The 15,950-nt window shown below is 33.5% G+C and overlaps 1 protein-coding gene across 1 annotated transcript; it reads right to left on the reverse strand.

The window, feature by feature from the left end:
* Positions 1-466: 466 nt before the first annotated feature.
* On the reverse strand, positions 467-1,468 carry LOC131176782 (AUGMIN subunit 1-like). Its single transcript, XM_058141817.1, has 3 exons — positions 1,309-1,468; positions 1,091-1,222; positions 467-869 (listed from the first exon to the last, which is right to left on the reverse strand). The coding sequence occupies exons 1-3, from the start codon at positions 1,449-1,451 to the stop codon at positions 740-742; spliced, it is 405 nt and encodes a 134-aa protein (XP_057997800.1). The 5' UTR covers positions 1,452-1,468; the 3' UTR covers positions 467-739.
* Between the last annotated feature and the right edge of the window lie 14,482 nt (positions 1,469-15,950).

The raw sequence follows: 15,950 nt of genomic DNA on the forward strand, positions 1-15,950 counted from the left end.
TCCACATATTGTAAAGGCTCTTGTTGTCTTTTATAGAATGGGGTAGTATTGGATAGTGGGTTTGATCACATAGTTGTGCAATCAAATTGCCTTGTTCTCATTGAAGCTCTCCACTGCAAATCTAGATGTCTAGGTCCTTTCCAATTGGTTGTTGATGAGATATTGAAGCGAAGTTCCCTGTTCTCCACTTTCTCATTCTGCTTTTGCTAAGGGTAATTGTAACCCATTCAATAGCCCAAATTAGCTATTGATATTGATGTGGAGCTTGTACTTATGGAAGACATTCCTCTTTGTACCCATGCTATTGTTAGAAGTGATACTGTCACTTCAGTTTTAATGAAATTTAATTTCCTCTAAAAAAATGTTAAGGCATTTTTAATTAGTTTGTTTAAGGAGATGAAGAGAATGACAGTTTTAATTTTTCAATATGGGAAAAAATGTTTTAAGACAACAACATTGACAAAAAACTGTTGTTAGTTTTCTGAAAATAAAAAACAAAAGCCAGCAATGTTATCAAACAGGACCTAAATTTCTATATTTTCATAAACTTGTCAATCAATCATACATTTAGGGCAAAGATGTGATGAATTGAAAACTTAAAATCTGAAGTTGAGAAATTATCATTAGGATGACGACTGCTTAAGGTCATGAAATCCTTAATTATTAGATGTTCATATAACCTGAACAAGGACGGGAAATGACAGTTTTAATCTTTCTAATTATCAACTTAATTTATTCCTTACAGTGATAACAAAGAATAGATACCTTTTAGTTGGAATATTGTTGCAGATATTGCCGTTTCTTTGATGCCATAACTGCCAGGTTTGTCTTCGCATGGAGCTACATCTTCCTCAAGTTGTCCAAGCGTTCTACCAAAGCCCGTTCAGAAAATAAGAGAGCAAAAAAGGGAAAACAAGAGAGAGAGAGAGAGAGAGAGAGAGAGAGAGAGAGAGAGAGGGAGAGTATCCTGTTCATGAAACAATAATTTGTTTAAAGTAGAAAAGTTTGGAGATCTAATATTAGTAGATATGACAGACCACAACTTAAAAAATTATTGAAGAAGAATCTAAAATTAAAGTTAGGAATTTGCCTTTTTAAATAGGTAAGTCTTGCTATTGCCTTCTGAGTGTAATCAAGAAGAATTTTGGACTCCTTCTGTGCTTTATCCCTCTGTGCCTTTTCCTCCACCCTCAAGGAAATATCCCCCATTGTTACAAGAAAACTATATGCATTTTCTTCATTTAAAACTTCAAATATTAAGAACAAAATAAAAGATATAGAATTGAAGAGCCAGAATGACAAATCCACCTATTTAGTTCAGTATCTCTTATGTTCAACAAGTTTGCCACATTTGCAAGAACTTGAACCGACCCAACCACATCTGAGGGCAAACTCTCTTGTGCTAGCCCCACATTCTCCAATATCTCTCTAATTCTTGCAGCTAAAGCCATAAAAACATTCAAATAATTGTTTCTAGAGACCTGAAAATCAAGAATTTCTGTTAGAACTTCATTTAAAAACGTAACAAGTTCATTCTGTTATTATTCCCCAAAATTCAAAAAGCATAAACCAAAAAAAAATTGAAATTTGAATATTTCTTAAACCCAAATAATCATAAAGGAAAGAAGAAAATCAATGATATCGATAAATTTACAGTTCGTTACTTCAAAATGTCTACAAAAAGAAAAGAACTTTTTTCACAATGCAGCAAACAAAACCAATAAGAGAGCAATATCTAGCAATTAGCCTAAGCAAAAACACCAAAAAGAACACACAAAAACCAAAGGACAGACCTTGAGAACCATGCTCGATGGATTTCTGGGGGAAATTGTTAGCAAGGATGCGTCTTTGTAACACCCTAGGCAAATCCCACATCGGCAAAACACGGGAGAGATGCTGGGTTTATAAGTTGGTGGTTGGTAACCCCTATTGACGCGTTTTAAAATAGTGAGGGCTTCAGCCCAGAGCGGACAATATCACTAGTGGGTTGGGCCATTACATTTGTAGTATCAAAGCCGCTCCGCGTGCAACCTTGAACGATGGTGGGGCAAACCTCAGCGAGGACGCTGAGTCCCATAAGGGGGGTGGATTGTAACACCCTAGGCAAATCCCACATCGGCAAAACACGGGAGAGATGCTGGGTTTATAAGTTGGTGGTTCGTAACTCCTATTGACGTGTTTTAAAACCATGAGGGCTTCAGCCCAGAGCGGACAATATCACTAGTGGGCCGGGCCGTTACATTTGAATAGCACTAAATATGATGCCCCTTACCCGTCTACAGTATAGCTGAGCAAGAAGTGCCACATTCGGTGCCGGAGCACCCTATCTTGTTTTATCATATCTATTGTAAACTTTTGATGTCATTTTAAACATGTATTCTATGTGTAGATTTTTTTTTTTTTATATCTTATTTCTATGGAGACCCGGACAGAGCCTCCCTTATTTATTAGCATCTGGCGAGTTCCACTAATCACCTGTTAACATATTCATAGTCATCTCACATATTTCCATATCATATTCTCTTTTATCATATCATTTGCAACTATTTATGAGATCTCAAAAAGAAGTGTCATCTATTGCATTCATATTGAAATTCATAGACAATAAATTATAAGTTTTCATTCCAAGTCCAAAATAAAATACATCATAAAACTAGTAATTACATCATGACTAGACATAATGAACCAAAATACTATTCTACACATGGGCCCTACCAAAATACAAAAGACTGGTGAGGTGATTCTGATCGATGGCAGATCTGGTCGGAACTCTGTCCAAATACTACTGTGGCGATCACGATCTTGATACCTACGCGATGGAAAACCAACGCACTAAGCATAACGCTTAGTGGTGCATAATTTATAATAACAATAATTAAATAATTGAATTAATATTTACAAATCATAAATTCTGGGTCTTTTATATTTTTATTGCTCTTTGGAAATAATTAACATTATCAGGATCTTTTATGATTACTTATTGTATTTTAAGTCTTAATTAATTTTTTTTATCAGTGCCCAAGAAAATCTATAACAAATTATAAAAGCTGGATGTATGGGTGTATACTGGTTAGACAGCCATATGTCTATCTAATATACATCTGTTAGGCACGAGGCCAGCTGTCGGGCACGAGACCCGCTGTCAGGCTTGTAAAGCCAGAAATAAAGTAGGCACAATGGCCAGTAAGTAGGCATATAGCCTATAGAACAATCATACCAGACATATATTGTCAGTTCATGATTTTCTCGGTAGGCAGTACTGCTATCTGAAGTCCCTAATTGGTATACCAATTTATCCAAACTAAATAAATAAGTCTAGGTATACTGGGCAATTAAACATTTTTAATTAATTTAGCACTATTCACTGTTACTATTTTCTAGTACGGTTCATTAGTACCATTAATTTCATATTAATAGGACATTAGTCCCAATTTACATATTCATATCATTTTTAATATTTAATTTGCCTTATGAGTATTTTAATTATCATATATAGCATTTTTCCCATGAACCTTTCTTTAGGTTCATGTTGATGTGTTATCTTTATCTAGGAATTTGACTAGGTTAGGATGTCTATTTAGTCACACTTTCTTCATAAAAATTGCTCCTCTATGTTTAAACTTGAATTTCAGTTTTTGAATCACTGAATTTGGAGTTATAGAGCTCAAGTTATGGTCAAAATACCATAACTCGTCCCTTTGCCTCTAAGCTGTCTAGAATTTACAATTCCTAGTCAATAAACTTTGACCAGTCATTTGATCATTTTATGATCATTTTTAGACTTATGTTTCTTCACAAGATATGTTCCTCTATGTCTTAGGGACTTCCAGGTACAATTTCATAATTTTTCAAGCTTGGTATAGTGAGTTATAGTCAGTGTATTAACCTGGACTCTCAGTCCTATAAGGGCAATAACCAACTTCAGTATGATGTTTGACCCTCTTTTTAGGGTCTTTACACTTAGAATTTGGCAAAGGTGTGTAAATCAATGTTGTAGCCCTAAGTGTCATGTTTCCAGATCATATTGGACATCTCAAATGGAATTTCCTAGTGGGAGTTATGGCCAAATGAACACACAGGTATCAAATGGCATTCTGGGTTCAACTTAACATTTTCTAGATTTCAATTCCTAACTTTGGCTAATATTTTCCCTAGGATGAAATGGTTTCTAGAGCTTGGTCAAAACATAAAAATTGTTGTGCTATGTCTTATAAAACTTTTGGCACTAGTTTCACTCAATTTGCAGCTTTGGAGACCAAGTTATGGCATTTTTGCCAAAACTGGTCAAGCAAACCAAAGGAACAGTATTTTGGACAATTTCTGGGTTGGCAGTTTTAGTGACTCAATTTGTGGTAACAATTTGAATTGGTTAAAGGCAAAACTGGGTTAAGTGGTCTTCATGAAAAGTGTATCCCTATGTCTAAACTTTCCATGGGTAAAATTTTAGGTCATTTGGACTAGTATAGTGAGAGTTATGACTAAATGAACACGTACTGTTCATTTGGTCATTTTCTGGGTTGGCAATTTCACTGACCCAACTTGTGCTAACAATTTGAATATGTTAAATGCAAAACTGGGTTAAGTGGTCTTCATGAAAAGTGTAGCCCTATGTCTAAAATTTCCATGGGTAAAATTTTAGGTCATTTGGACCAGTATAGAGAGAGTTATGACCAAATGAACACGTACTGTTCATTTGGTCATTTTCTGGGTTGGGTGCAGGGAAATCCGAATTTAGGCAGTATTTAGGTCAAGTTTTGGACAGAATTTGGGCATGGTTTCTTCATAGAATATGGGCTATTTTGGGTCTAGTTTCACCTCCAATTGGCCTCATACCAATTGGGGTCACACAATTTTATTTATGGCCTAAAATGTACACTGCCCTCAACAAACACAACCTGCAGAAAATTGACACTTCCAAAACTCAATCTCCTCCAACTTCCTTACTTCAATTTGCATGCAATACACTTCTATAAGCAACAATATCATCCCAATAGATCAATTTCAAGCATTTACACAAAATCTCCAAGTCATGTACACAAACCCTAATTTCCAAGTTTCAAACTCAATCAATTCAACCCCTTTTCACTTCTCATACATATAATCATATCAATCATCATCTCTAAACTCATTTACTTTATTTGAACACAATAAAGCCCAACACATTTCATGGCTGCCAAAATTTGGGGACATCATGGGTTCATGAATTTCTTGTTAATTTCTTGAAATTTCCACTTATCTTAAGTTACTCTCAAGTATTAAATAAGAAGGAAGGGAGAAAAGCACTAACCTCTTGTGACCCAACATGGAAATTTTCCCAAAACTTCAACTTTCCTTCTTCCTATGGGTACCTAGAGCTTCCTTATGATGTGTGCTAAATTTTTAATGAAGGGGACTATGGGTTTTGGTGAGTGAAAGCTTGGGAAATCAAGCTTTAAGGTTGGTAACAATGGTGGGGAGGGAGAGACTAAGGGAGACGGCAAGGAGGGAGAGAGAAGAGGAAGAAGAAGATGGTTGGTGGGGTTTTGTCTCTTGTGGTTATTTATATATATATACATTTATGTGTACTTTATTATTTTTAAATTTCATAAATCTATTTCATTTCTTTTCTTTTCTTTCCTTTTCTTTTCTTTTCTTTTCTTCTTCTTTCTCTTCTCATTTTTCAATTTCAAATTCATAAAATTAATTTATGTTAATTATTCTATTTCCAAATTTTAATTTGACATTTAAGTCAAAATTCACCTCTAGGGGTGAAATGACCAAAATGCCTTTCATGGTGCTCATCGGATTATTTTTATTTTTTTATACCAATTAATAAATTCTCTAAATTTTATTTTATTTCTCAAAATTTTTCCTATATTTTTTTAATATTTATTTCATTAATTTATGCCTCCTCACTATAGTTTAAGTGTAGTTCCAAACATCCTGACTGTCCGAATAGATATTAGTCATCGGAACAGTAAAATGTACGGACTACCTATGGTGAAGGCGTTACAATTCTTCCCCTCTAAATAAAATTTCGTCCTCGAAATTTACACAGTGTAATTAATCGAGGGACCGCTATCTCCTTGTCTTTTCACCTTTTTGTGTTATAATACTTTACTTTTTTTTTTTAGTCTGTCTTATTAATCCTTATTCTACAATCTTATCCTTATCTCGATTTACTATTGAAAATACGTAGCTCTACACAATAGTCTCATGTCGGTACTGTAATCTGCAGCTTACAGCACAAACATCAAGAGCATTGCATAGTTACTACGGTATATCCCAATAAACTAACTCTTTTTTTTTTTCAACCAGTTCTGTACTCATCTTCTTTCATCTCATATACAGCCTCCTTCTCATTTCCATCTATTATCTTTAACACGATCCTTTTCGGTTGATAATCTACAATCACCTGGTGACCTAAAGGGTTGGTGACAAGTATGTCATCTTCTAACCCATCTCTCGGTATCCTCTTTTTAATAGGAGATACAATGTATATATAGGGGTGAATATAATTAGGGTCTATCAATACATACTTAAAGGTATTATAATTAGGAAATGTACCTCTGATAACGTCTACCAGATTTGGCTCCTCTCGAGCCATAGCATACACACGGGGTGCTACTCCAGCCTCAGGCCGTTCTGTAGTCTCAGAAGCCCTCTATGATGTACCAGCTGTTTCAGGTCTCACAGGTCTACTACCCCTTTGCACTGTCGGGGCAGACCTCTCAGTCGGTGGCAGTGCAGTGGGAGCACTCCCCTATGGACAACTTCGTATGAAATGATCCGTAGACCCACATCTGAAACATCCACGACCAACGATCGACACTCCCTCTCGTATCCTGCCACAGTGGGTACATTCTGGCACTGAAATTGATTCTCTTATTACTGTACCCGGGGAACTAGCTATAGATACTCCAAACTGGCCCTTCTGGCCTTGTGTCTGGCTCTGTGACAAATGTAACGACCCGGCCCACTAGTGATATTGTCCGCTCTAGGCTGAAGCCCTCACGGTTTTTTAAAACGCGTCAATAGGAGTTACGAACCACCAACTTATAAACCCAGCATCTCTCCCGTGTTTTGCCGATGTGGGATTTGCCTAGGGTGTTACAATCCACCCCCCTTATGGGACTCAGCGTCCTCGCTGAGGTTTGCCGATGTGGGATTTGCCTAGGGTGTGACAATCCACCCCCCTTATGGGACTCAGCGTCCTCGCTGAGGTTTGCCCCACCATCGTTCAGGGTTGCACGCGGAGTGGCTCTGATACCACAAATGTAACGGCCCCGCCCACTAGTGATATTGTCCGCTCTGGGCTGAAGCCCTCACAGTTTTTTAAAATGCGTCAATAGGAGTTATGAACCACCAACTTATAAACCCAGCATCTCTCCCGTGTTTTGCCGATGTGGGATTTGCCTAGGGTGTTACAGTCTTGGCCTGGGAAACAGTATGAGAATTTATATCGCTTATTGCTTGTATGAGAATTTCATGATAGGGTTATCAGTAAGTTACACAATGTGCACTTCCGTGGATCTTCTCATGAGGAGCCACGATTTGATTCAGGGGTTAAAAGGCCAACCTAGTGGCGAATGGCATTCGGCTATGGTGTTTGTAGGCGGTGGACTTAGCCAATAGACGCTCAATAGGAGAGAGAGATTCAGTGGGAGAAATGTTATTCTGTGCCGTCCGTATCACCGGCCGCGACCACTATTTGACAATGAAGACGGCCGCGACCACTATAAGACGGTTGTGTTTTGAATTTTTGGGTATTTTATAAAATGATCCTTAGGTCGAGCAAAATAAATAGATAAAGCTCAATAATTTAATCTTTTAATAATTAAAATTATTAACAAATTAGTTTTTATGTCCAAAATCAGCCATATGCCATTAAATTAGATATAAAAGATAATAACTAAAATCAATTCTGATCAAATATGATGGAATTTGAAATAAATTTCACAAAATTTATATAACAACTTCTTTTGGACTAAAATACCCTTATAAAAAAATTATTTTTAATCATTCATTTTCTTATGCTGTAATATTATCCTTAAATTCTCAAGAGACTTGTGAATTTATTTTATATTTATTACTATATTATTAAATAGTTTACATATTTGTTAATTGTTATAAATTTACTAGATATAAGATTTTTTTTTTAGTTTTATAGAAAATTATAAGAGTACATCTAATATAAATTCGATCTTATATAAGAATAAGTTTAATAACTATTAAATTAAATATTTTGTATAATAAATGAACAAATCTAAATTCAAATATTTAATATAATGATTATTAAATTCATCCTTACATAAGCTCGACATTCCATAACTGTACTTAAATTATAATTTTTTAATTTTATTATAAGGGAGTATCTAATATAAACTCGACCTTATATGAGAACGAGTTTAATAACCATTGGATTAAATATTTTTTATTGAGACTTTTGAAAAATAATTAATGGTTATTAAACCAATCCTCATATGAGATCAAGCTTTCCATCGCCACACCTAAATTATAATTTTTAATTTTATTACTGGATAGTTTAAAAAATGAGGACAAATAAATTTCAATTTTGAAATTATTACTAAATATGAATTGTATGGAATTCAATTGAATTTTGCATTTTAACTTGTGTCATACTAAATAATAGAACTCAATTCAAATGAATTCTAGCTAAAATTCATTTCGAATGAAATTCCAAAATTTGTGTTATAATTGAATCAAATACTACGTAAAGGAATATAAAAAACAGAACTCACAAGTAAGCATGTTCTTCTTCTTCTCCCCAATCCCATCATGCAACAAAGACCAAACTTTTTCTCTCTAGCACCCTCGCATTTAGTGTCCAATGACAACATCAATGCTTCTCCTTATGTGTCTTGACTCCCTAATCACACAACTAACATTTATGTGCCTCCAAACTTCTTAGTTTGAAATAATCAAAGGAGAGAAGATTTTATTGGTGTGATGCCCCTCACCCGTCTACAGTGTAGCCAAGCAAGGAGTGCCACATTCAGTGCCGGAGCACCCTTTCTTGTTTTATCATATCTATTGTAAACTTTTGATGTTATTTAAAACATGTATTCTATGTTTAGAAATTTTCTTTTTTTTTTTTTTATCTTATTTCTGTGGAGACTCGGACAGAGCCTCCCTTGTTTTATTAGCATCAGGCGGGTTTTCACTAATCACCTGTTAACATGTCCATATTCATTTCACACATTTCCATATCATATTCTCTTTTATCGTATCATTCACAACTATTTATGAGATCTCAAAATGAAGTATCATCTATTGCATTCATATGAAAATTCATAAATAATAAATTACAAGTTTTCATTTCAATCTCAAGTTTAATTACAAGTCCAAAATGAAATACATCATGACTAGGCACAATGAACCAAAATACTAATCTATACATGGGCCCTACCAAAATACAAAAGACTGGTGAGGTGACTCTGGTCAGTGGCAGATCTGGCGGCTACTGATCTTCAGTACCAACACGATGGACAACCAACGCGCTAAGCATAACGCTTAGTGGTACATAATTTATAATAACAATAATTAAAAAATTGAATTTATATTCGCAAATCATAATTTCTAGATCTTTTATATTTTTATTGCTCTTTGGAAATAATTAACATTATCGAGATCTTTTATGATTACTTATTGTATTTTAAGTCTTAATTAATTTTTATCAGTGCCCAAAAAACCTATAACAAATTATAAAAGCTGGATGTACAGGTGTATACTGGTTAGGCAACCATATGTCTTTCCAGTATACGTCTGTCAGGCATGAGGCCAGCTGTCGGGCACAAGACCCGCTGTCAAGATTGTAAAGCCAGAAATAATGTAACACCCTAGGCAAATCCCACATGGGCAAAACATGGGAGAGATGCTGGGTTTATAAGTTGGCTGTTCATAACCCCTAGTGACGCGTTTTAAAACCGTGAGGGCTTCGGTCCAGAGTGGACAATATCACTAGTGGGCCAGGCCATTACATTTGTGGTATAAGAGCCGCTCCGCGTGCAACCTTGGGCGATGGTGGGGCAAACCTCAGCGAGGACGCTGAGTCCCATAAGGGGGGTGAATTGTAACACCCTAGGTAAATCCCACATCGGCAAAACACGGGAGAGATGCTGGGTTTATAAGTTGGCGGTTCATAATCCATAGTGACGCATTTTAAAATCGTGAGGGCTTCGGTCCAGAGAGGACAATATCATTAGTGGGCCGGGCCGTTACAAATAAAGTTAGGCACAATGGCCAATGGGTAGGCATATAGCCTATAGAACAATCATATCAGACATATATTGTTAGTTCATGATTTGCTCTGTAAGTAGTACTGCCATCTGTGGTCCCTAATTGATATACCAATCGATCCAACTATATACATATAAGCCTAGGCATACTTTGGGCAAATTAGATTAAGCACTTATAGTTTTATTATTTCATGCTATGTACTATTAAGGGTTCATAACATATTTTTATTTCAGTTCATGTACTACCTATGCTTTATACTATTTCCATGTTATTATAATGGGAACATAGGTCCCAAGCACTTACTCATATAACTTATGTATTTATCACTTTCATTATTTTGAGTCATGTACTATACATATTTATAGTATTGTTATTTCATATATGATGGAAACATAGTTTCCAAGTGTATTTTCCTATGATAGTTTCCAAGTGTATTTTCCTATGACTTATGTGTTCAGCAAACCATTTAGGTAAATTTATATTTTATGTATCAACTAATTTCATGTCACCTTGCAGTGAAAAAGTAGGTCTCACATACCTATTTTTTAATGGCTTGGCCCACTAGTGATACTGTTCGCTCTGGACTGAAGCCCTCATGGTTTTAAAACGCATCACTAGGGGTTATGAACCGCCAACTTATAAACCTAGCATCTCTCCTATGTTTTACCAATGTGGGATTTGCCTAGGGTGTTACAATCCAGCCCCCTTATGGGACTCAGCATTCTCTCTGAGGTTTGCCTCACTATCCCTCAAGGTTACACGCGGAGTGACTCTGATACCACAAATGTAATGGCCCAGCCCACTAGTGATATTGTCCGCTCTGGACTGAAGCCCTCACGATTTTAAAACGCGTCACTAGGGGTTATGAACCGCCAAAGTATAAACCCAGCATCTCTCCCGTGTTTTGCCGATGTGGGATTTGCCTAGGGTGTTACATATTTCATCTAATTTAGTATGTAGTGACTTATTAGGGATAAGTCCTTACTAAAAACAATTTAATTCAAGAACCTTTTTTTAGGTTCAGTTTCACTGTTTAACTTTACATGTTACATTTAGCAATTACACATTATTACTTATTTCTTTGAAATGTACATATAACTTTATAGTGGGAAAATAGGTCCCACATATCCTTTCATGTGGTTTAGTATTTAATGGCTTGTTAGGGTTAAATTCCTACCATAAGATAATTTATCTCATGGACCTTTCTTTGGTTTCAGTTTTTGTGTCTTACTTTTACCTATCCATATGATCAATTTGTAGCCACTGTTTGGCCACACTTCCTTCATGGAAGTTATTCCTCTATGTCTTATCTTTATTTTCCCTTTTGAATCATGTCAATTTTATTTTTAGAACTCAAGTTATGGTCAGATAACCATAACTGACTCATTCCTAGATTCTGGTTCCTTAACTAGGCAACTTTTGGACTTAAATTTTACCTAATTAATGGAACAGGTTGTAGTCACTTTTAGGCATGGTGATCTTTATAAAAATTGTTGCCCTATGTTGTATGATCATTGAGAAATTTGTATCACAATTTTTCAAGTTTTGTGAAATTATTTATGGCCAATTAACTGACCTGGGTTCATGTACCCTGTGCCAACAGGGGCTTAGTTTAGAACAGTGATTACAGGTCACTTTTTGAGATTTTTAAATTCATAATTTGAGGATGGTTCCTAAAACAAAGTTGTAGCCCTATTTCTTAGGTTTCTGGAAAGGTATGGATCATCTCAATTGGATTTTTCTAGTGGAAGTTATGACTAAAAGACTATTCTAGGGTCAAGTGATGTTTGGTCAGATTGCAAGTTTTGATGTAGTGATTTATTCTAACTTTTTGACCTAGTTTTCTTGTTTTCTAGGTTTTGGTCAAAACACCAATTTTGTAGGTCTATGTCTTGTGGACATTTTTCCACTAGTTTCATTGCATTTGAGTTCTTGTAGACCAAGTTATGGTCATTTTTCCAAAACTGGTGGGGTGAGGTTAGGTCCAGCAGTTTCTGGGTAACCTAATTCTGGGCAGTTTTATGACCCAACTTGGGCCAGCAATTTGGTTTGGTTTTGGCATTTTTGGGTTTAGTGGTCTCTATATAAATTATAGCCCTATATCTAAGCTTTCCAATGGCATCAAATTCAGGTCATTTGGACCAGTGTAGAGAGAGTTATGACTTCTGAGTTTTGTGTAGGGTAATCCAGATTTGGGCAATATTTAGGTCAAGTTTTGGACAGAATTTGAGCATGATTTCTTCATGAAAATTGGGCTATTTCGGGTCTAGTTTCACCACAAATTAGCTTCGTACTGATTGGAGTCACATATTTTTAGTTATGGTTCAAAACTCATGCTGGACTCATTAAGTCCCAAAACCTGCAGAAAACAAGCACTCCCAGTTTCAATTTCCTCCATCTTCCTTACTTTAATTGGCATGCATAGCACTTCTATAAGCAACAATCTCAACTCAACCAAGTCAATTTCAAGCATTTACATAAAGTCCCCACATCATATATATAAACCCTAATTCCAATCACGCAATTTACACAAACTCAACTCTTTTACACTTCTTATCATATCAACTATTCAAACATCCTTATGGAACCATTTTTCATCATTTAAAAATAGCAAACCTCACAAGATTCATGGCTACAAAAATTAGGGTTCTTCAATTCCTTTTTATTTGTTTTCATTTTCATATAATACTCACTCATCTCATCATTCTTATAAGATTTAAAGAAGAGAAGGAGTGGTATTTTTGCACTTACCTTGTGACCCAACTTACAAACTTCAATTTCTCTTCTTCAAATGGGTACTAAAGCTTCCTTATGGAGTGGGGAGAATTATTTGTGAAGAGAGCTATGGGTTTTGATGGGTAAATGAAGAGAAAATCAAGCTTTAAGCTTGATAACAATGGTGGCGAGGGAGAGGCCAAGGGAGACGGCAAGGAGAGAGAGAGAAGAGGAAGAAGAAGTTGGTTGGTGGGGTTTTGTCTCTTGTGGGTATTTATATATATACATTTATGTGTACTTAAATTTTTTTTTAAATTCATAAGTCTATTTCCTTTATTTTCTTTTCTTTCCTTTTCTTTTCTTTCCTTTTCTTCTTCTTTCTCTTCTCATTTTCCAAATTCAAATTCATAACTTTACTTTTTATTAATTATTTTATTTCCTAATTTTAATTTGACATTTTGATCAAAATTCACCTCTGAGAGTGAAATGACCAAAAATGCCCTTCATAATGCATATCGGGTCATTTTTATTATTTTATACCAATTAATAAATTCTCTAAATTTTTCTTATATTTTATTTACATTTATTTCTTCAATTTATGCCTCTTCACTATAGTTTAGGTGTAGTTCCAGACATTTTGACTATCTGAATAGACATTAGTCATCGGAATAGTAAAATGTATGGACTACCTATGGTAATGGCGTTACAATTGGAGATTTTTTAATCTTTTCCAACAATAAGTCTTCCTGATATGCCTTGGCTTCTTGATCACATAATTTCTCTCTCTAGAGGAATGATAAGTTTGTTGGTAATCGTCACTCGATCTAATGACGCTAAAATCATCACTGGTGGTTAAAAGAAACTTTTGACCATTACCTATTTCTTTATCCTTACAATTTTCAAGCTAGATTTTCTCTCTCCGAAGTGAGAATTAAGCCTATTGCTATCTTTGGTAAATGGAATGGAAGTTACAAAGAAGATTGTAAAGTGAGAATCAAGATTAGTGATGTCTAAAAGCCTATTTAATCGAGTTTGGTGAGTTTGTTTTAGTTATTTTTAGAATCTTTTGGATTGTTTTTTATTCTTATTATGATGATTGTGGTTGTGACTCTTGATTAAATTGCTTTGTAAGATCAATTTGTTTGAGATAAGCTAATGATTATTAATAGGTTTTTGAAGATTGAACCCAATTATTATGCTAAAGTTTCCCATTTGGTAGAATTAGGAATTGTAAACTAATATTTTCTATGTGACATGTTAGAGAGAAATGGTAGGAGGGAAAGAAGACCACGACAAGAAAGAAAGAGATAGATAAAAGAGAAGGGAGAGACAAGCAATTAATTAGCCAAATTGTTTTTATAGCAAATAAATCCAAAAGTCGTTTTCATGTTTGAATCTTACAACAAAGGTGATATGAGATTAAAAGGAGAGTTATACCATACTTTTCTAGCTATATCACTAGGACACTGTAAGAGTAGCTCTAGAAGTAGCGAGTAAATTGCACAAACAGTTCTTGAATTTAGGGATTATTTCAATTCTGTCCCTAAACTTTAACTAGTTAAAATAAAATTACTCAAGTTTAATTTTGTTTCAAAAAAAAATCCTTTTAACCTGAAATTGCAATTTCTAGGTTAAAAACAATAAAGTTTCCCTTTTACCCTCTCTCTCAAAAAGAATAAAATTACAACTTTAATATTTAATTTTTTTTCAAAATTATTCTATTTTTAATAAAATTAATATTTATTAAATTTATTAATTAAATTATCCATTATTTATATTTATATTTAATTATTAGTTTAAATTTTATTAAACATAAATTGAGTTTATTAATAAATAAATCTATTTAACCCTTTCATTTTAGAATATCATTTTCTAAATTTTATTTCAAATAAATAATTTAATTCAAGTGTCAATTAATTTACTTGTGCTCTTTAACTTTTAAAAATAATTTTTAAGAATATAATTTGAATTAAGTGATTAAATTTAAGCCTGATTTCATTGATTTAATTAATAAATTAAATAATCACCATTAATTAAATAATTTTAGGGATCAAACAATAATTTTGCACTATTAAAACTGCAAGAAAATCATGGGGAGTTTTGGTCATCTACCTGGATGCGAAAGGGTCTAGATTTTTCTTCTCTCTTTTCTTCTTTTAATTATTAGTATAATAATATTTAAAATAATATTTTATTAAAGTATCTCAGTATTCACATTAAATAAAATAATTCTATGTATTTTACTTGATAATAATAATATTAATTAATAAAAATAATAAGAATTAGAGATAATTTATATAATTAATAATTGTGTTAATAAATAAAATAAAAAATCAATTTCATTATAAAGGTGAGAGAGAGAAAAAAAAAATGGAAAACGGGTAAGATGGTAATTTTTTTTGAGAGAGAGAGAAGCAAAAGGGTAACTTTATTCTTTTTTAACTTAGAAGGATTTTTCTGAAATAAAATTAAAGTTGAGTGATTTATTATAATAAATAAAATTCAGAGATAGAAATAAAAACAACCCTATGAGTTCAGGGGATTGTTGGTACAATTTACCCCTATAGTAGCTTGAAGCTCCCTGGAAACCTTAAGAAGCCTTCTAAATAAATAAATAATAATAATAATAATAATAATAATATTATTATTATTATTATTATTATTATTATTATTATTATTATTATTATTATTATTATTATTTAAGGTAATACATGCTATAAATATATGTAATTAAATAATTTAATAATTTAAACAAAATTAAAATTTAGAACCTAAATTATTATAATATAATAATGATATAATTACATAAATTCTTTAAAATTATAATAATACAAATAAATTATTATTAAAGTAATGTTAGAATTTGTAAAATTTATATTTTTAAAATCCAGGTTGTTACACAGTCTGACCCTGAAATTTGGTCATGACATTTTTCATTGATAAAATGAATGTTATTTTCATATTTTCTAGATGAAAAAATATTAGAGTTAACAAAT

Source organism: Hevea brasiliensis, unplaced genomic scaffold (genome assembly GCF_030052815.1).
Source record: "Hevea brasiliensis isolate MT/VB/25A 57/8 unplaced genomic scaffold, ASM3005281v1 Scaf24, whole genome shotgun sequence".
Lineage (NCBI taxonomy): Eukaryota > Viridiplantae > Streptophyta > Magnoliopsida > Malpighiales > Euphorbiaceae > Hevea > Hevea brasiliensis.

Excerpts from the sequence above, each read along its gene's own strand:
- LOC131176782 (XM_058141817.1), bottom strand. The coding sequence starts at position 1,451 with ATGGCTTTAGCTGCAAGAATTAGAGAGATATTGGAGAATGTGGGGCTA. Across the intron at positions 1,223-1,308 it reads AGAGATACTGAACTAAATAG|TTTTCTTGTAACAATGGGGG; the intron begins GTGGATTTGTCA and ends AAATGCATATAG. Across the intron at positions 870-1,090 it reads AGACTTACCTATTTAAAAAG|AACGCTTGGACAACTTGAGG; the intron begins GCAAATTCCTAA and ends GGGCTTTGGTAG.